The 21,114-nt window shown below is 38.3% G+C and overlaps 2 protein-coding genes and 1 pseudogene across 3 annotated transcripts in view; all 3 read right to left on the reverse strand.

The window, feature by feature from the left end:
- CATSPER3 (cation channel sperm associated 3) overlaps positions 1–15,371 on the reverse strand; it is a 31,265-nt gene extending 15,894 nt beyond the window's left edge. The window contains exons 1-2 of the mRNA XM_055302240.1: positions 15,238–15,371; positions 13,105–13,258 (exon numbers count right to left, since the gene is read on the reverse strand). Of these exons, the coding sequence (XP_055158215.1) occupies positions 13,105–13,258; positions 15,238–15,338 (255 nt within the window). The 5' untranslated portion in view covers positions 15,339–15,371. The remainder of the gene's footprint in view (positions 1–13,104; positions 13,259–15,237) is intronic.
- LOC129495325 (U2 spliceosomal RNA) lies at positions 12,732–12,889 on the reverse strand (annotated as a pseudogene).
- PCBD2 (pterin-4 alpha-carbinolamine dehydratase 2) overlaps positions 13,237–21,114 on the reverse strand; it is a 63,543-nt gene continuing 55,665 nt past the window's right edge. Inside the window, exon 6 of one of the 2 annotated variants that reach the window (XM_055302244.1) lies at positions 13,237–13,258. The gene's annotated coding sequence lies outside the window, so the exon portion shown is untranslated. Of the gene's footprint in view, positions 13,259–19,522; positions 19,611–21,114 lie in introns of those variants that run through there. The other variant, XM_055302242.1, reaches the window with a different exon arrangement.

Genomic DNA, 21,114 nt, shown 5'->3' on the forward strand with positions numbered 1-21,114 from the left:
GCATTCACAATATGGTACAACCATCACTACCATCCATTTCCAGAACTATTTCATTTTCTCAAGCAGAAGCTCTGTACCCAATAAGCAGTATACCTTCACATTCCCCTCTTCCCCAGCCCCCAGAAAACTCCATTCTTTACGTCTGTGTGAATTTTCCTGTTTTAGGTACTTTATATAAGTGAAACCACACAATATTTGCCATTTTATACCTGGTTTATTTCACTTGGCATAATGTGTTCGAGGTTCATCCATATTGTAGCATGCATGTATCACAATTTCATTCTTTATAAAAGCTGAATAATATTCCATTTTACATATAGACCACATTTTCTTTATCTATTCATTTGTCAATCATGTGTCATGTGGCGATTCATGTGTCCACATGATTTGCTTCCACCTTTTGGCTACTGTGAACAATGGTGCTATAAACACTGGTGTACAAGTATCTGAGTTTCTGTTTCCAATTTTTTTGAATATACACTTAGAAGTGGAATTGCTGGATCATATGGCAATTCCATGTTTAACTTTTTGAGAAGATGTTCTCTAGAGCTTTTACATGATTTAACATTCCCACCAGCAATGCACAAATGTCCTAATTTCTTCATGTCTACATCACTAACACTTGTTCTTTTCCATTTTGCAGTTTTTGTTTTCATAATAGTTGTAATAATTAGGGTGTGAAGTTGTATCTAATTGTGGTTTTGATTTGCATCTCCCATTCTAAAGGGATGACTAGTAATTCTGAACATCTTTTAATGTGCTTATTGGTCATTTACTATCTTCTTTGAAGAAATGACTATTCAAGTCCTTTGGGCATTTTTTAAAATTTAAATTGAATTTACCAACATATAGCATAACACTCAGTGCTCATCTCCTTTGGGCATTTTTTTAATTGGGTTGTTTATATGTTGTTATTGTTATTACTGTCAAGTTGTGGGAGTTATTTATATAGTCTGCATGTTAACCCTTTATCAGATTCAGGATATGCAAATACTTTCTCCCTTTCTGTGGCTTATCTTCTCACTCTCTTGATAGTGCTCTTAGACTCACAAATGTTTTTATTTAATGAAGTCTAATTTATCTACTTTTCCTTTTGTGGCCTATGCTTTTGGTATCATCTCTAAGAATCTATTGTCAAATTCAAGGCCATAAACATTTACCCCTATGTTTTCTTCTAATAATTCTAGCTTTTATACAGTTAATTTTTTAATACAGTGTGAGGTAGGGGTCTGACTTTATTCTTTGAATGTGGATATCAGGCTGTCCTAGAACCTGACAAAGACACTATTTTTTTTAAAGATTTTATTTATTTATTCATGAGAGACACACACAGAGAGAAAGAGAGACAGGGAGGGAGAGACACAGGCAGAGGAAGAAGCAGGCTCCATGCCGGGAGCTCAATGTGGGACTCAATCCAGGGTCTCCAGGATCAGGCCCTGGACTGAAGGCTGCACTAAACCGCTTGGGCCACCTGGGCTGCCCGAAGGCTCTTGCCCCAACTAAACAGTCTTGGTGTTCTTGTCGAAAATCAGTTAGCCTACTTAATTTGGTTTTATCTCTAGAATTTCAATTGTATTCCATAGGTCTATGTTTATCCTTATGCCAATACCACAGTTTTTTATTATATCTCTGTAGTCTAAAGTTTTGAAGTCAGAAAGTACAAGTCCTCCAACTCCATATTTCGTATTCAATAATATTGTTTTGGCTATTCAGGGCTCTTTACACATCCATATGAATGTGGGTATTCCTTTGTTAGGAGGCTTTTGATTAGTAATGTAGCCTCTTTACTTAATATAAGTCTGATCCAACATGTCAGTCTTCTATTTTTCTCTTGAGTCAGTTTTGCAGTTAGTATGTATCTTGTAATTTGTCCATTTCATCTAGGTTGTCTAATTTGTTGGCATCCAATTGTTTATTCTTCTCTAACCCTTTTTTCCTATAAGGTCAGTAGTAAAGTCCCAACTTTCATTTCTATTATTAGTAATTAGAGTCTTCCCTTTCTTTAGCCAATCTAGCTAATACTGTCAATTTTGTCAATCTTTTTTAAAAAAAAGGAAATTTTGGTTTTCTCTCTTCTCTATATGTTTATCTCACTCTAAAATTTTTTATTTCCTTCTTTCTGCTTTCAGTTTGTTTTGCCCTTCTTTTTCTAGTTCCTTAAGGTATAAAGTTAGGTTACTAAGGTACGATCTTTTTCTTTCCTAATGCAGGCATCTACAGGTATGTATTTCCCTCTGAGCACTGCTTTTGCTGCATAAGTTTTATTGTTTTAATTGAAGTATATTGAAATACAATTTTATATTAGTTTCAGGTGTACAACAGTGATTTGACACTTATATACATTATGCAATTCTCACCATAGTAAGGGTAGGTACTATGTGTCATCAAAGTTATTACAATATTATTGACTATAATCCTTATGTGTTATGCTGTGTGCTCATTTTCATTTACCTTACTTTCTAACCTCCCTTGTGATTTTTTTCTTTGACCTACTGGTTATTTAAGTTTATTTCCATATATTTGAACATTTTTCCAGTTTTCCTGCTATTACTGATTTCCAGTTTCATTCCACTTTTGTCAGAAAAAATACTTTGTATGATTTCATATTTTTAAATTTATTACACCTTGTCTATGGCCTAATATATGGTCTATCCTGGAGAATGCTCCATCTGCATTTGAGAAAAATCATTGTATTTTCTTGGTGAATTGACCCTTTTGTCAAAAATCATTGTATTTTCTTGGTGAATTGACCCTTTTGTATTTTGTCAAAATACAATATCCTTGTCTCTTGTAACAATTTTTCCCTTAATGTCTATTTTGGCTGATATTTTAAACCCATCTGAGCTCTCTTTTCATTTCTACTTGCGTGGAATAATTTTCTCCATCCTTTTTTTCTTGGTGAATTGACCCTTTTGTATTTTGTCAAAATACAATATCCTTGTCTCTTGTAACAATTTTTCCCTTAATGTCTATTTTGGCTGATATTTTAAACCCATCTGAGCTCTCTTTTCATTTCTACTTGCGTGGAATAATTTTCTCCATCCTTTTTTTTAAGATTTTATTTATTTATGAGAAACACAGAGAGAGAGAGAGAGACAGACAGACAGACACAGGCAAAGGGAGAAGCAGGCTCCATACAGGGAGCCTGACGTGGGACTTGATCCCGGGTCTCCAGGATCATGCCCCGGGCTGAAGACAGCACCAAGCCACTAAGCCAACGGGACTCCCCTAAAATAATTATTGATAAAGAAGAAATACCTCTGGCATTTTATAATTTTTTATATGTGTCACATCTCTTTTGTACCTCAATTTCTCTATTACAACTCTTTTTCATGATTGATTCTTTTGTAGTGTACCACTTGGATTCCTTTCTCTTGTCTTCTTCTATATATTTTTTAGTTCTTTTCTTGGTGGTTACTTTCATGATTACATTTAGGCTCTTAAACTTCTAACAATCCATTTTTAATACAACCTTAGCTTCAATAGTATATAACAATTATTTCCTTAGAATTTCATCTCCCCCTTTCACGTTTTGTTGTCACAAAACACATCTTTATACATTATGCACCCATTAACTATAATTATTGTTTTATGCATTTTTATTTTAAATCATATATACACATAGTATGTGTATGCACACACATACACATACACACACACATATATATAGTTACAAATTAAAAATATAATACTGACCTTTTATATTTACCTATGTAATTACTTCTATAAGTGGCTTCAAGTTACTGTCTAGTTTCTTTTCTTTTTTAACCTTCTTTTTGAAGATTTTATTTATTTATTCATGAGAGACAGAGAGAAAGGCATAGGGAGAGGGAGGCAGAGGGAGAAGCAGGCTCCCTGTGGGAAGCTCCATGTGGGACTCAATCCCAGGACCCTGGGATCACAACCTGAGCCAAAGGCAGACACTCATCCACTGAGCCACCCGGACATCCCCGTTACTAACTTCATTTCCACCTAAGACTACCTTTAGCATTTTGTGTAGAGCTTCTACCAGCAAACTCTCTCAGCTTTTGCATATCTGGAAATGTCTTATTTTCTCTCTCTCTCTCTCTAAGTAGGCTTCATGCTGGATGTGAAGCCCAATGCAGGGCTTGAACTCATGACCCTAAGATCAAGATCTGAGCTGAAATCAAGAGTCAGATGCTAACTGACTGAGCCACCCAGGTACCCCTCTCCTTCATTTTTTGAAAGACAGTTTTGCTGGATATAGAATTCTTGGTCAACAATATTTTTCTCCCAGTGCTTGATATATGTTCTGTCACTTTTTTCTGTCCTCCACAGTTTCTGAGAAACCAGCTGCTAATCTTACAGATAATTCCTTATATGTGGCAAATTGCTTCTCTCTTGAGAGTTCAAGATCCTAAGATTCTCTTTGTCTTTGGTTTTTGACAGCTCAATTATGTGTCTCAGTGTGGATCTCTTTATGTTTGTCCTTGGAGTTTACAGATTCTTGGATGCATATATCCTTTACCAAATTTGGGAAATTACTAGCTACCATTTTTGTTAAATATTCTTTCTGCATCTTTCCCTCTCTCACCTCTCTTTCTGGAACTTCCAATATGTATATGTGGATATGTTTGATTGTGTCCCACAGGTCTCTTAAACTCTGTTCATTTATCTTTCCTTTTTTTTTTTTTGTTCTTTTTTTGTTGTTGTTCATTTATCTTCATTCTTTATTCTTTCTGTTCCTCAGACTAAGCTCAAAAGATTTGTCTTCAAGTTCACTGATTATTTCTTCTACCTACTCAAGTCTGCTCTTGAATTCTCCAGTGAATTTTTCTGTTATTGTACTTTTCAGCTCCAGAATTTGTTTGATTCTCTTTGGTTCTAATTTCTATCTCTTTATTGACATTCTCTTTCTTGAGACACTTTTTCTGGTTACCTTTAGCTCTTTGCCCAAGGTTTCTTTTAGCTCCCAGAGCATATTTTACACAGTGGACTTATTAAAGTCTTTGTCTAGCAATTCCAATGTCTATGCTTTCTCAGGGACAGTTTCTATTCATTTCTCCTGTATAAAAGCCATACCTATTTGTTTATTTGCACACTTTTTTTGAACTAGACATTTTAAATATAAGGTAGTAACTAAGATTTTAGTTATTAGAGAGAGAGAGAGAGAGAGAGAGAGAGAGAGAGAATGAGTAGGAGCAGAGGGAAAGAGAGAAGCAGGCTCCTTGCTGAACAGAGATCTCCATCCCAGAATCCTAAGGTCATGAAAAGAGCCAGAGGCAGATGCCCAATTGACTGAGCCACCCAGGTGCCCCTACAATGTAGTAACTCTAAAAATCATATTCTTCCCTTTCCTCAGAGTCTGTTACTTTTTCTGGATAGTTGTTTTTGTAAAATTGTATTCTTTGCAGGGTGCCTGGCTGGCTCAGCCAGTAGAGAATATGACTTTTGATCTCAGGGTTGTGAACTCAAAGCCCCACATTAAGTACAGATTTTAAAGATAAAATCTTAAAATATTTTTAAAACTGTATTCTTTGTCATATGTGGTATTTGAAGTCTCTTCCTTTAGCTAGTGTTTAAAGAGAGATTTTCTTAAATGCTTCAAGTGAAAAGAAGAAAAGGAGGGAGGGAAGAAGGAACAAGAGAAGGAAGGAAGGAAGGAAGGAAGGAAGGAAGGAAGGAAGGAAGGAAGGAAGGAAGGGAGGGAGGGATAGAAGGAAGGGATAGATTAAAGTAGACAATACAATTCTTTAAGAACGAAGTCTGCTTGCTCTACTGCTTCTGGACCCAAGGAGACCAGAGTCCCTCACTGAGAACTCAAGCTGCCATCTTTAGGACTATCACCATGCTGAAAAGGGGAGTGGGTCAGGGGCATATAAAAATGTTGCAAAGTTTTCTTCTCTTTTAAAGGTTGACTCTTTCTTGGGGCACCTGGGTGATGTAGTTGGTTAAGTGTCCAACTCTTGGTTTTAGTTGAGCTCATGATCTCAGTCATGAGATCAAGCCCTGCAACAAGCCCTGGGTCATGCTCCATGCTCAGCAGGGAGTCTGCTTAGGATTCTCTCTCCTTCTCCCTCTGCCTCTTCCCCCAGCACTCACGCTTTCTAAAATAAATATTTTCTTAAAATAAAATTAAAAAGTAAATAAAAGTTGACTCTTTCTTGATTCACGGTTTACTCATTTGCTATAAGCCTTTGACTATTTTTCAGAATTCTGACAGTTATTGCCTCTTTTCAGGTATTTTTTTGTGGGTAGATGGACCCCTTAGAGCTACCTACTCTACCATTTTCACCAATATCACTCCTTCATTTTTGAAGGATGGGTTTTCTGGATGTAGAATTCTTGGTTGACAGTCTTTTTCTTTCAATACTTTGAAAACAACACTCCACTGCCTTCTGGCCACTGTAGTTTCTTGGGATAAATAAGCATTAATTTTATTGAGGATACTTTGTATGTGATGAATCACTTCTCCACTGGTACTCTCAGATTCTTTGACTTACAACAGTTTGTTCATGATGTGTCTAGATGAATTTCTGAATCTTAGAGTTTACTAATATTTTTGGATGTGCAGATTAATGTTTTTTCATCAAATTTGGGGAATTTGGGGCCATTGTTTCTTTGTATTTTTTCTGTCCTTTCTCTCCTCTCCTTCTGGGATACCATATTTGATGGTGTTCCACAGGTCTCTGCTCATTTTCATTCCTTCATTTTTTCTTTCTGTTCCTCACATTGGAGAATCTCAATTAATCAATCTTTCTGTTTTTCAGTTTCTTCCTCTACTAGCTCAAATCTACTATTGAATTCCTCTAGTGAAATTTTCAATTATTGCACTTCTCAACTAAGGAATTTCTATTTGGCTCTTTTTAATAATTTCTCTATATTCTCTATTTGATGAGACATTCCTCTCATACTTTCTTTTAGTTCTTTAGATATGATTTTTCTTTAGTCCTCTGAACATATTTACAATAGCTAATTTAAAAAATCTTTGCTTAAGTAAGCCTAAGAGATGGGCTTCCTTGGAGACAGCTTCTACTGAGTGTACTTTTATTTACTTGTGTGGAGGCCATAAATTCTGGTTTCTTTGCATGTTTCATGATTTTGTTGTTGTTGGAAAGTGGACATTTTAAATTATAGAAAATTGGAACCCTGGAAATTAGATGCTGCCCTCTCCTTAGAATTTTACTGTTGCCATTCCTTTTTTTTTTTAAGATTTTATTTATTTGAGAGAGAGAGAGAGAAAAAAAAAAAAACATGAGGAAGAGTAGAGGGAAAGAGAAAAGCAGGCTCCCCACCAAGCAGGGAGCCTGATGCAGGGCTCAATCCCATGACCCAGGTCATGATCCCTGAAGTCATGACCCATGCCAAAGGCAGATGTTCAATCAACTAAGCCACCCAGGTGCCCCCCCCTTTTAAAGGGACTTTCCAGAAGTACTTCTGTGAAGTCTGTATTCTTTATCATATGTGAACAAAGTCTCCATAGCTAACTTAATGGCCTGCTAATAAATGGATAGATGTTTCTATAAATGTCAGGACCCACTAAGTCTCTGAGCCTTTTCTATGAGGCTCTGAGTGTTGGGGCATATATTTAATGTTCTAGCAGTTTACATCTCTGTCTCAGCCTTCATTTTCTGCTTGCAGAGTCTCAAGATTTTCCAAAGGTGAGAGATCAGGGTCTTCTCAGAACTTTCCTGATGCCTTCATTGAGATCTTCCAAAATAGTAATAATTTCTCAGAGTTTCGTAGCTAATCAAGGTTTTTCATGCATGTTATTTCCAATGACCTCACAGCCATCCTGTGTGTATTAATAACAGTGCTTTACAAATGTTGAAGCTGAACAATTTCGAGATTAAGTAACTTGCCAAAAACCTCTGCATCCCTTCCACAGCACAGAACATCCCTGAGGCTTGCAAACCAGGGCCCTACAGGATGTATGTTTTGTGACCCATATGGCCTCTGGAAGGCAATCAAAGGTTCAGATTCCTCAACTCAGCTTTTTCCCTGACTCCTATCAAGTCCTATACCTAACATGATGTTCTACAGTCCATTACCAAACACTATAGAATATTGGTGTGGATGCACTCCCATACCAACAAGCTCACAGCAGTACCAAATGAACATTGATCCTCACATTTCAGGTGTTGATTAGGGTATTCCATCACCTCCATGATTTCTGACCCCACATTATGTTGATGCAGGCCATTTTTACCACCAAGAAAGAAATTTGTTATTTACCATAAATAAAGAGTATATTTTTAACCATTTTATTTTACAACAAAACATACATATAGAACCAAATAAACAAATATATAGCTTAATAGACTGTTACAAGACCAATACCCCGGTAACTATCACCTAGGTCAAGGAAAGTAACTTTGTTCACCAGCCATCCCAAAAGTCCTTCCATGTGCCCCATTCCAATTACAACTTCCTTCCTTTCCCCCAAAGTGACCACTATCCTGATTTTCATAGTAATCACTCTCTTGCATTTCTCTATAGATAGGTACCCCTGTAGATCCCTGGAACTAATACTTTAGTCTTCTCCTTTAAAATTTTAAAAAATTTGTTAAGTCTTTTAAGTCTTCCATTCCTTTTTTCCTTTCAGTTTACTTGTTCATGAATCCAAGCAGTTTGACTGGTAGAATTTCCAGTCTGGATTTTGCTGACTACACACTCATGGTGCAGCTCAGTATGCTCCTCTGTCATCTATTTCCCAGAAGTAGGCAGTTGGATCCAAAGGCAAGATCAGATTCATGCTTCATCTCTTTGGCAAAATTTTAGGCTCTGTTCTTTCATAGCAGGCATATGTCTGCTTGTCTCTCCTTTTATGACATATGGTAGCAGCCACTCATACTCATTGCCTAGATTCATTACTTCACCAGGGGTTGAAAATAGTGATATTTTAATTCTACCATTTTTTCATTTATTAATTGGGATACTTTACTAGAGTTTTCCTTACTGATTATATGGTCACTCAGTAATATGGTTCGTGTAAGGTCAGTAATGGTTGATTCTTTATCTTAATAGTTTTTTAAATAAAGGATTAGTTCTTTTTTACTCTCCAAAAGCAACATTAGTTTTCTGGTTTCATTATAAACTTATGGATTGTTTGATGAGTTTCAATCCATTGTAATTATTATCCTTATCGAAGCTCAAAGTGTCCCATCTTTTGCAAGTTGGAGTCTCTTCAAGTAGTCTCCTAAGTCCTTTTGATAGGACTCCCATAATCTTTAATAGCTTCCTTGTTATGTGTATGACAAGATATTCCTGATTCATCTGTATATATTTTGCCTTGACTGGCAGTCAATCATTTCTCTAAGAATCCCTTAGAGAAACAGCATTTCAACATCACATTATGGGCACTAAAGATGCATAATTACTGAGTGGCAATGTTCTCGGTTTTTCATGGTTAAGGATAAAATACTTTAGTAATTTATCCTGACATTTCCAACTTAAATGTCAAAAGAAAGTTTTTAGTTATCTTTGTCTTTATCTGTTTGTCCTTTCTTCCATGAGTATCCTAGTTCTCAAGAGCACTGAAGATAATAGAACTAAACTGCCACATATTTACCCACCTGCTTTATCCCATATTATAGACACAACAGTTTCAAAATGGCACTACTACTAGTGTCTCCACTAAATTGACTTCTAAAAATGGTTTAAAATTTGTTTTGCTTTAACTCTCCCCATTCTCCTCCAGTTTTGAGTCATACTGTATCTTCACTGTCATGGGATAGATTCATTATATGCTTTCTTCTTGTTAACCCACAATTATGATTAGTTCTACCAATAATTATAATTAGCATTCACCACCCATCCTAATGTTGATGTGTCTCTAGTCATTTTGGTTGGATGCAACTTATTCTTTGCCAGATTCCGAAGTAGGGGCTTAAGGGAACACTATCACCCAAGTGTTTTCATGATTATTGACAGTTTCTGTGTGCGTATGTGTGTGTGTGTGATCTGAAAGTCAATTATAATGGATCTAGAATTCTTGGTTTACACTTTCTTCCCTTAAGTATCTTAAACACGTTACTATTTTCTTTTACCATACAGCATTATCACGGCAAAGCCTGCCAATACTTTCCCTTTCCTTATCAGCCCCTTTGCCCAGATGCTCACAATTTCCTCCATCCAATTTTTTACTAGAATGTCTTGGTGTTTGTTGTTCTAAATCCATATACTCAGGGGTGCAACACGTGCTCTTTCAATAAAGAATTTCAATTCTTTTATTTCAGGTAGCATTTCTTATAGATTTGCTTGCCCCATCCCTTTACTTTTTGTTTCAAATTCAGCGACTCTTATTATCCTTATGTTGGATCTTTTCTTCCCCCCGTTTTTTCTTTTTAATCTTTTTTTCTTTTTCTTTTTTAACTTTAAAGTAATCTAAACCCAACGTGAGGGGTCAAACTCACGACCCCAAGATTAAGAGCTGCATGCTCCACTAACTGGGGAGCCAGCCAGGTGCCCCTTCCCTCATTTTCCATATTCATCATTTTCTCTTGAATCCTGTTTATTTCTTCATTTCTGATTGAGTTTTAAAAATCTCCCCCATTGGGGATCCCTGGGTGGCTCAGCGGTTTAGCGCCAGCCTTTGGCCCAGGGCGCAATCCTGGAGTCCCGGGATCGAGTCCCGCGTCGGGTTTCTGGCATGGAGCCTGCTTCTCCCTCTGCCTGTGTCTCTAACACTCTCTCTCTCTCTCTCTCTCTCTCATGAATCAATCAATCAATCAATCTTAAAAAAAAATCTCCATTAATCCAATACTTCTAAGCTTACCCATTATGTTTAATCACTCTTAGTTTCATCTTCATTTTTGAAGTGACTTTTATTTCTAATTCTTTCCTGAGTTTTGTTACCTCACCTCTGTTCTTTCCTATCTCATATCATTTTCTTTCCTTCTTTTTAAAAAGATTTTATTTATTTATTTGACAGAGAGAGCAAGCACAAGCAGGCAGAGAGGCCAAGGGAGAGGGAGAAACAGACTCCCCACCAAGCAGGGAGCCCAACGTGGGGCTCAATCCCAGGACTCTGAGATCATCAACTGACCTGAAAGGCAGACACTTAACTGAGCCAACCAGGCACCCCTTATCTCATGTTCTTAAACATTTACCTTGTTTCGAAATAAAATGCTACAGGTTTTATCTGTTTTTTGGACATGTCTTTGTTGTGGGCTTCTACTATCTACATGGATATTATTCTGTACTTCATTCTCTTTTCTCGTTTCATAATTCTGTATGGGATTTTACCTCAATCTCTTTCTAGTATACTTTTTTATATGACATTAGTTTTCCTGAACTTTTATTTTTATTTTATTATTTTTTTTATGATAGTCACAGAGAGAGAGAGAGAGAGAGGTGCAGAGACACAGGCAGAGGGAGAAGCAGGCTCCATGCACCGGGAGCCCGATGTGGGTTTCGATCCCGGGTCTCCAGGATCGCGCCCTGGGCCAAAGGCAGGCGCTAAACCGCTGCGCCACCCAGGGATCCCTTTTCCTGAACTTTTAGATGCTATGGCTCTAACTTCACATAACTCTACTGTTTTGATGGTGTGTTTTAAGATGTGCTAGCTTGATTTTTAAGGTTTCTTTGTTCCATTCCCCTCCTCCAATTTTATCTGGGCCTTCTCTTCCTTCAGCTCTGGGTCTCTACCCTGCTCAATTTTTATTCCACTCCCACTATTTCTCCTAAGTGGGTGGAGAGCAGGGGGTGTGTCCCTGAAGGGAGCCCTAACTGGTCAGTCTTCAAAGTTCACAAGGTTTAGACTGTTCTAGGCCCTTCAGAAATTACTATGAACCTCTTGTACTAACCCAGTACTGGACTGAACAACACTCTTCCCAATATCAAATGCTGTACATCAATAGATGAATGGATAAGAAGATGAGATGTGTATACACACACACACACACACACACACACACTGGAATATTACTCAACCATCAAAAAGAATGAAAGCTTTCCATTTGCAACAATGTAGATGGAACTAGAGGGTATCATGGTAAGTGAAATAAGTCAGTCAGTGAAAGACAAATACTGTACAATTTCACTCATTTGTGGAATTTAAGAAACAAAACAGATGAACATAGGGGAAGGGAAGGACAAATAAGACAAAAACAGGGAAGGAAATAAACCATAAGAGACTCTTAATCATAGGAAACAAACTGAGGGTGGTTGGAGGGGAGATGGATTGGGGGAAAGGGTAATTGGGAGATGGACATCATTAAGGAGGGCATGATATAAGTAGCACTGAGTGTTATATGCAACTGAGGAATCACTAAATTCTACCTTAAATTAAGTAATTTAAGATTACTTAAGTTCTACATTATATACTAATAATACAGTATAGGGACACCTGGGTGGCTCAGCGGTTGAGCATCTGCCTTTGGCTCAGGGTGTGATCCTGGAGTCCCAAGATCAAGTCCCACATCGGGCTCCCTGCATGGAGCCTGCTTCTCCCTCTGCCTGTGTCTCTGCCTCTCTCTCTCTGTCTCTCATGAATAAGTAAACAAAATCTTTAAAAAAAAAAACAACCTAATAATACAGTATATGTTAATAAAAAATGCTGTTCTCATATCAGCCCATATTTTCCAATTACTATTTTTTTTAATGTCCTCTGCTTCCTCTCAGAGACTAATACTGTGCAGCTGTGGCTCAGAGTAAGGATACCTTTTTAACTAGTTTTGATTTCGATGCTGCCCATGGGTTTTTGGTTTTGCTCCCAAGTTGCTCATTTTTTAAAAAGATATATGTATATAATATCTCACACTGACTGCTGAGTGTGGAGCCTGATACAGGGCTCAGTGTCACAACCCTGATATAATGACCTGAGCCAAAACCAAAAATTGGATGCTTAACCCACTGAGCCATCCAGAGACCCTCCAAGTTGTTTTTTTTACTACACTTGATCTTAGCCAAAAGGCCGAGAAGTGATGCTTTTTTTTTTTTTAAGAGGAAATTCAGAGAGACTGAAAAACCATGTCATCACTGCTACTATTGCTATCATGTTTCTAGATTTTAGACTATATTTTTCAAGTCCTTGAGAGTTTTTTCTATGGAAAATTTTCTTGAACAAAATGTCTTAAAATTTTTTAATGTTTTCACCAATAAAAAGGATGAAACAGAAGTTAACCCATTTTTTCTGCTTACCTCAAAAAGTCTGAACAAGTTGTATTTTGTGTTATAATCAGTCCACAAGACTACAAAAAAGGCATTCAGTGAGACGATGCTAATCATCATTATCTTAAAGAGACGACTCATTATGACTCTCTTCACAAATGCCTGACATTGGGTATCTTTCCTCCTGTCAAAAAGTTGAATAAGAGGTGTGATTATCTTACAATAAAACTAGATCCCAAACATTACACACTTTTTGCAGAGACTAGGGTCTGCTTTATCCCCTCTGTCAATATAAATTTAAAAATATTTTTAAATCGCAACACAATGCAGGGCACCTGGCGGGTTCAGTCAGTAGAGCAAGTGACTCTTGATATCCGGGTCATGAGTTTGAGCCCCACACTGAGTACAGAGATTACTTAAATAAATGCATTTTTTTAAATTGTTACACAATGCTAATTGAATGACCAATAAAATATGTATGATGACTCCTGAGTTGATCTGTTCCCACTTAGTTACTTAGTTCCTTTTCTTTAGACCTCTGGGGTGGTGCGGGGGAGAGGTTACCAGTTCTTCTTAAGCAAAACAAAACATTATCTTCATTTACTCATTCAACAAATTTTTACTGAGTGATTACAAATGCCAAGCAAGACAGCAGATAGCAGGCACTGTGGATACAAGGTGAACAAAACTAAATATTGTCAGTCTAGTAGGAAAAACTGGTAATAATCAGATCATCACCCATACAAGTGCTCACAAATCAATGATTAAAAAACTGGACACCCTAAGAAAAAAATGGGCAAACACACAGTCAATTCATGAAATAAATACAAATGGTAATGAACTTCCTCCAAAATGTTTAGTAGCATTACTAACCAGGGAAATGCAAATTAGGTACAATGATTGTTTTTGCTTATGAAATTAGCAAAGACTTGGGGCTCCCTGGGTGGCTCAGCGGTTCAGCGCCACCTTAGGCCCAGGGCTTGATCCTGGAGACCCGGGATCAAGTCCCACATTGGGCTCCCTGCATGGAGCCTTCTTCTTCCTCTGCCTGTGTCTCTGCCTGCCTCTCTCTCTATGTCTCTCATGAATAAAAAAATAAAATCTTAAAAAAAAAAGAAATTAGCAAAGACTTAAACATAATAGTATCTAATGCTGGCAGTAGTTACTGTGATGAGGCAGTCTCATAAACTGCCTGGGGGCATGTAAATTGGCCAACTCTTCTGAAAAGCCTTAGTACTGTTTGTATCCTTTGATCCAAGGAACCTATCCCAAGAGAATGCAATCTGGAATAAAGTGGCTTTGGCCAAACATGTTCATCCCACCATTATTTAAGTAGTGAGAACTTGGAAACACTTTAAAAGTCTAACAAAAAAGACTGGTTAAGTACATTATGGCATATCCATCTCATGGAATATTATATAAATACTAAAATATGCCTATGCACTTTCTATGGTTTAAAAAGATGTTTATGATCCACTGGGTGGCAAAGGATAAAAACAAAACAAGATACACAATTCTCTACTCAATATTATCTCAACTATGCAAAAACAAGTAGAAAAAACTGAGCAGGAAACACACCAAAATGTTGATAGTGCCTGCCTGTGGATGGTGAGCTTACAGGTAATACTTTTTTTTGGTTATTAATATTTACCTGTGCTTTCCAATTTTTCTCAAAATCATGTATTACTTCCCCCCCACTATATGCAACAAATTAACACACTCTCCTAAAAGTAAATAAATACAGAATGTATATACTTTTATAATCTATAAAAACAGGATGTATAATTTTGTCTCATTTGAGGTCTAATACCTCCAAAAAAACCTTCAAATTTTCTAACATAGTAGCTAATAAAAGGAAAGTAAGAAGGACGAAAAGATAAAAAGGACTAAACTGAGTCAAATGCAGTATATGGGTCAAATGAGAGAGTGACTGAAGCTGACTTAACTAGCCAGTCATGGTATTAAAGCCAAAGAAGCAAAGTGTCTGGCTGAGCCTTCACCAACCTTACCAGTCACAGAAGGCCAGTCCTCAAGGGCACATACCTCGTTTTAGGCAGCGGAAGAGTATGTTTGTGAAGAAGCTAAGAGAACACTGGCAGCCTGCTCCCCTAAGCTGCCATCTGCACATTTCTTAAACAAACAATAGAAATAAAGAATATTTACTGAAATTTCCCGAATCTTGCACAGAACACCAGTGATGGATTATCCAACAGTGAGCTGGAAATGACTCTTGTATCATTCTGGTAATGAAACTGTTGAGACATTTTCCAAATTTCCAATTTTTATTCCTTGATTATCTAACAAAAAAATCTCTGCTTAGGGATTTCCTTGGCATCTAGATTCTAAGAAGCCAGAGAGCAAAGCCCAGGAAGGGAACACTTTGTTTATGAGGTCATTCTTGAACATTCTAGTACCTTACTAGCCTGGAGGCCCCCAGAGTCAAATACTACCTGGCTGATCTCTACCATCCACATCCTCTTAATGATGTGTTAGAGTAAGTTAAGGGTCATATAAAAGGGAAGAGCAAAGTTCTCTGGGGCTCTAAGAGCTAAGAGCATACACATCCAGGGCACAGGACTGGAAACAGCAGGATGGACAGAAAAGATTTCTATGGATCTGGGGCTAGAACACAAGAAGTGGGAGGAAAGGAACAGAGGTTAGTCATGCCCAGCACTAGGTTATGGGGCGGGCGGGGAGGGGGGGTATGTAATGTGCACATATGACTCTCCTAGATAGAGCGTAGGAGCTCATGAGCCTGTGGGTCAGAGATATTTTAAGTACAGGAGCAATAGTGTTTCTGCTCTGTTCAATTCTTGGGATCAGTATATTCTCCTTGCTTTCCTTCTTTTAATCTCCTGCAAATTTAGACAGAGCAATCTGGGTAACCCTTTGTTGTATTAAATCTTCAGTGGCTAAATTGATCATAGTCGTAAAAACATAACTTCTTGAACCATAGAACAAGCAAATGATCACAATATCTCTGTAGTCCCAGGCATTCTGAAGCAAGTGTATATAATTATTCTTGGTAGGAAAATACTCTTGTCAACAACCAATATACTGAACTGGGAAATAACATATTTATTCAGCTCCTCCTATACCTCCTACTGCCTCCTTAGGGGGTCATATGCCCCCTAAGGCCTTCTTAGCTAATGCCCAACATCCCCACAACAGCCCTCTGAAGCAGCTGCTGGGAAACAGCCTGACTCAGTACTCCACCTGAGTCTGTTTCCACCTGCCCCATACATCAATATGCCTATTCAAGTTGGGACACAGAGAAGGCCCTTGGTACATGTATGCTGTATGAATATACAAATGAATGACATCAGGGGTCCTTATGCTCACTCAAGCACCTGAGTGAGCATGGTGGGAGTCCATCTCCAGGAACCCCAATGGTATACTTCCATACCTTCCCTCTTTAAGCATCAAAAGCACACTTTTGGAGAGAAATTGAGAGGAGATTAAGAATATAAAGAATTCTTTCAAGATGCTTGGAGGGGTGAGAAAAGATGGCCAGCTGGAAGCGCAAAGTCCAATTGTTGTTAGTATACATCAGCACAGCTAAGCACAATTGAATGTGGTCTCTGAAGTCACTGAGGAAGATATCTAGTCTGGGAATGGAACTTCAGCTGGTGAGTAGAATCAGAAGTGAAAAGCTTCTCCAGGGCCAAGTGAAATCATCCATATTTACTCATGAAGAGACGGGCACAACAGATACCCTGGACAAGAAGCCAAAGGGCCATCTATCTCTTTTGTCCTTCCAGCAGCAACTCACATCGTGCCTGACTTCTGCATCACCACTCCAGCCACACACAGCTGGGGAAGTCAGCAGTCAAGCACGCAGGCATGGCAGCTTGGTGGCTCAAGTCCCGGGGCCAAGTGTCATTCCTTTACTTGTCTCAAGAACTGGCAATGAAACAAAAAGCTCACATTTTAGAGCCAAACCCTATTCCAGCTCTTGGTGTTTTGCAGGAAATTCCACAAAATTGAAAGTGATAGAATTTAACCAGTGTCTTTTTGAACACTGGATGAGAAAGCATATAGACTGTTGCATAATTAAACTAGTCCTGCAGGACATTAATGGGAGTCAGGTTTGTGTCCAAACACAATATACACACTGCTTCTTTCTCTAGAGCAAAAACATAAAGAACCATCCTTATTCTGTTTATCCAAAGATTTCCTAACTCCTATCGATGCCAGAAAGTAACCATTATTTTCATAACATTAACTTCAGTTTAGAAAAGGGAACTGTCAAACATCCCGCCACCTGTTTTGTTACCTGTGGAGGTCATACAAGGGGTCATAGTTCATGTCTTTGTAACTCCTCTCTACGCCAGAGATCATTTACAAAGAAAATGGAGGGAAATCGGAAGCTTACTGCATCAGAAAAAACACTGCCATCGCACAAGGATGTGGAATAGAAGGGAACCCAGGAGTCTCCAACTTTGACAAGTGTCTTCTGAACTGAAATGTCAGTTACTTGAACAGTCTGGAGATTCGTTCTATTGCCATTTACCCTAGTGAGTACTTCCACAGCCTTTTACTATGGGATCGCTGATTCTCTAAAGTCTGTGAGTTCCAAAAGATGCAACAACCCTTAACAAGGACCTTACATCAAACCTTCATGGAGCTGCTAATTAATAGATGCACTCTTGGGTCTTCACCACTGCAGTTACAAGCTCTATCCTGCTCTCTCCACCGTGCTAATGTGTGGTATAGGTTAACAGCCAACAAGGTGAGCCTCTCACGCCTACATTCAAGATAAGGGGAAAAGTTTCCATTCAGGGTACAGTGAAACAAATCAAATGACACCAAAAGGAGCAAACAAATTCAGAAAGTCGGATACTCCACAGGACAACAAATGATCCCATTTTTACAGTAAGTCAATGACATGCGGAAAAGGGAGCAAAGGGGGGAGCTTGCTCATTGTAGATTGAAATGACAGAGACCGAATGTGATAGGTGAATTTCATGATTAGAGCAAAATTACTGTCCATAGGCATTCCTGACCTTCAGGGAAATCTGATTTTGCCTGGGTGTTAAGTGATACCAAAGAATCATGGTTTATTTTATTAGGTGTAATAATGGCATTATGGTTTATACAGGAAAATGACTGTATTATCTAGAGATATTTACTGAAGGATATAAGGGTAAAATGACATGCTATTAGGGATTTTTACACTTTAAAGCTATTTTAAAGCTTTTAAATGCTTTAGCAAAGAAAAATGAAGAATTCTATGAAGTAACTGGTATAAAATCTTGGTAACTGTTAAATCTCAGTGCACAAGGGTTCGATGTATTATTCATTCTATTTTCTTTTAAGATTTTTATTTATTTATTCATGATAGACAGAGAGAGAGAGGGAGAGAGAGAGAGAGAGAGAGAGAGGCAGAGACACAGAAGGAGGGAGAAGCAGGCTCCATGCCGGGAGCCCGATGCGGGACTCAATCCCAGGACTCCAGGATCATGCCCTCGGCCAAAGGCAGGCGCTAAAGCACTGAGCCACCCAGGGATCCCCTCATTTATTTTTAAATATGCTTAAACTTGTTCATGTTTAAAAAATTCATGTGAAAAAATTAACTGAGCTAAAAATCTTTGGTAATAAAATGTATAAAAGTTCCAAAATCTATAATATAGGAAAGAGTTTATAAAAACACAATACAGGGTGGTACCTGGCTGGCTCAGGTGGAAGAGCATGTGACTTTTGGTCTCACAGTTGTGAGTTCAAGCTCCAAGTTGAGGATAGAGATTACTTAAAAAATAAGATCTTAAAAAAAAAAAAGTTATGCCTTTTCCTCTAAAGTAAATTTCTAAGAGGCAATAATTCTGGATCTCCCAACAGCTAAAGAACCTGGGTGTCTTTTGTCTCTCTTCTCTCAGGTACTGTCAGACAGTACCTGAGAGTGGTACTGTCTCCCCCAAGCCAACAGACTCAATCAAGAACCGGCTTCAGAGAGCTCAGCCTCCTTGTCCTGTTTCCATATGGTTTCTCGGACTAAGGCCAAGGTTGGGTAGGGAGGGGAAGGTTTACTTGTTGTAACATACAGATTTTTCTGGTCTCTGAAACAAGGTGGGTTACAAAGATGATCCCTATTAAATCCTGCTACCACAATGCTTCAAGGGATTAACACAACCTCCTTGGACATATATATTATTTTAATCTACATTCTAATCTTATTAATAAGTATATTCCATAGGTGCCTAGGTGGCTCAGTTGGTTAAGCATCTGCCTTTGGCTCAGGTCATGAGTCCCGCATCGGGCTCCCTGCTCAGTGGGAGCCTGCTTCTCTTTCTCTCTGTCCCTCCCTCCATCTCATGCTCTCTCTCTCATTCAAATAAATAAATAAATTTTTAAAAAATTAAAATACATTAAAAAAAATAAGTACATTCCTAGGGTGCCTGGGTGACTCAGTTGGCTGAGTGTCAGACTCTTGATTCCAGCTCAGGTCATGATCTTGCAGTTGGGAGATCAAACCCCACATCAGGTTCCGCACTCAGTGCGGAGTCTGCTTCAGATTTTCTGTCTCCCTCTTCCTCTTTCTGATAAATAAAATTGTTAAAAAATAATAAGTACATTCATGAGTTCCTTCAAAGAACACCGTAACTGTAATTTTTAAATAGACAATTTTTTTGTTTATTTTTTATTGGGGTTCTATTTGCCAACATATAGCATAACACCCAGTGCTCATCCCATCAAGTGCCCCCCTCAGTGCCCATCACCCAGTCACCCCATCCCCCCACCCACCTCCCCTTCCACTACCCCTTGTTCGTTTCCTAGAGTTAGGAGTCTCTCATGTTCTGTCTCCCTCTCTGATATTTCCCATTCATTTTCTCTCCTTTTCCCTTTAATCCCTTTCACTATTTTTTATATTCCCCGAATGAATAAAACCATATATTGTTTGTCCTCCTCCGACTGACTTACTTCATTCAGCATAACACCCTCCAGTTTCATCCACATTGAAGCAAGTGCTGGGTATTCATTAAATAGACAACTTTGCATTCCATTTTTACTCCTATCTATGACACACAGAATAAACAGAGTTCAATCCTGTATAAAAGCTCAGTAGCTTCTAACTTGGTAGTAACAGACCCTTAGTTCAGGAGTCACAAACTACAGATGATTTTCAAAAATGACCTTTAGTTCCTCTTTAAAAAAAAAAAAAAAAAGATTTTATTTGTTTATTCACGAGAGACACAGAGAGAGATGCAGAGACATAGGCAGAGAGAGAAGCAGGCTCCATACCAGGAGCCTGATGCAGATGCTCAACTGCTGATCCACCCTTAGTTCCTCCTTAAAAAAAGAAAGAAAAAAAAAAAAAAGATCTGGGGCACCAGGGTGGCTCAATGGCTGAGTGTCTGCCTTTGGCTCAGGTCGTGATCTGAGGTCCCAGAACTGAGTCCTGCACTGGGATCCCTGCAGGGAGCCTGCTTCTCCCTCTGCCTATGTCTCAGCCTCTCTCTGTGTGTCTCTCATAAATATATAAATAAGACCTTTAAAAAAAATCTTATTTATTTATTTGAGAGAGAGAGCACAAGCACGGGGAGGAATAGACAGGGGAGAGGGAGAAGCAGGTTCTGGGTTGAGTGGGGAGCCCAATGTGGGCTGTATCCCAGGACCCTGGGATCATGACCTGAGCCACAGGCAGAGGCTTAACCAACTGAGCCACCCACGTGCCCTGACACTTAGTTCCCCCTTAAGGCAGTAAGTCAAATAATGAACTGCCAAGTTGGTCACTGTGACGGTGAATCCTTATAATGCCCCAAGTTGCCAGAGGCCATGGATAAGACACTTAGTCTTCTCCTTCAACTCCCTCTCTGAACAGGATATAACACAAGGTATTGTTACCCAATTTCTGTGGCTTTTGTAATCTAATTATGTAACTAAAATAGCTACAATCCAAATCAACTTCGGCACCATAAGATTGTTATATATGGTTAAAACCCTTTATCTACAGAGTTCACCATTCTTCTACTTCTAATTATTCTCCATCATAATGCCTTGGTAAAGTCACCATAATCACTTAAACTTCTGGGTTATAAAATG

Source organism: Nyctereutes procyonoides, unplaced genomic scaffold (assembly GCF_905146905.1).
Source record: "Nyctereutes procyonoides isolate TBG_1078 unplaced genomic scaffold, NYPRO_anot_genome, whole genome shotgun sequence".
Taxonomy (NCBI): domain Eukaryota; kingdom Metazoa; phylum Chordata; class Mammalia; order Carnivora; family Canidae; genus Nyctereutes; species Nyctereutes procyonoides.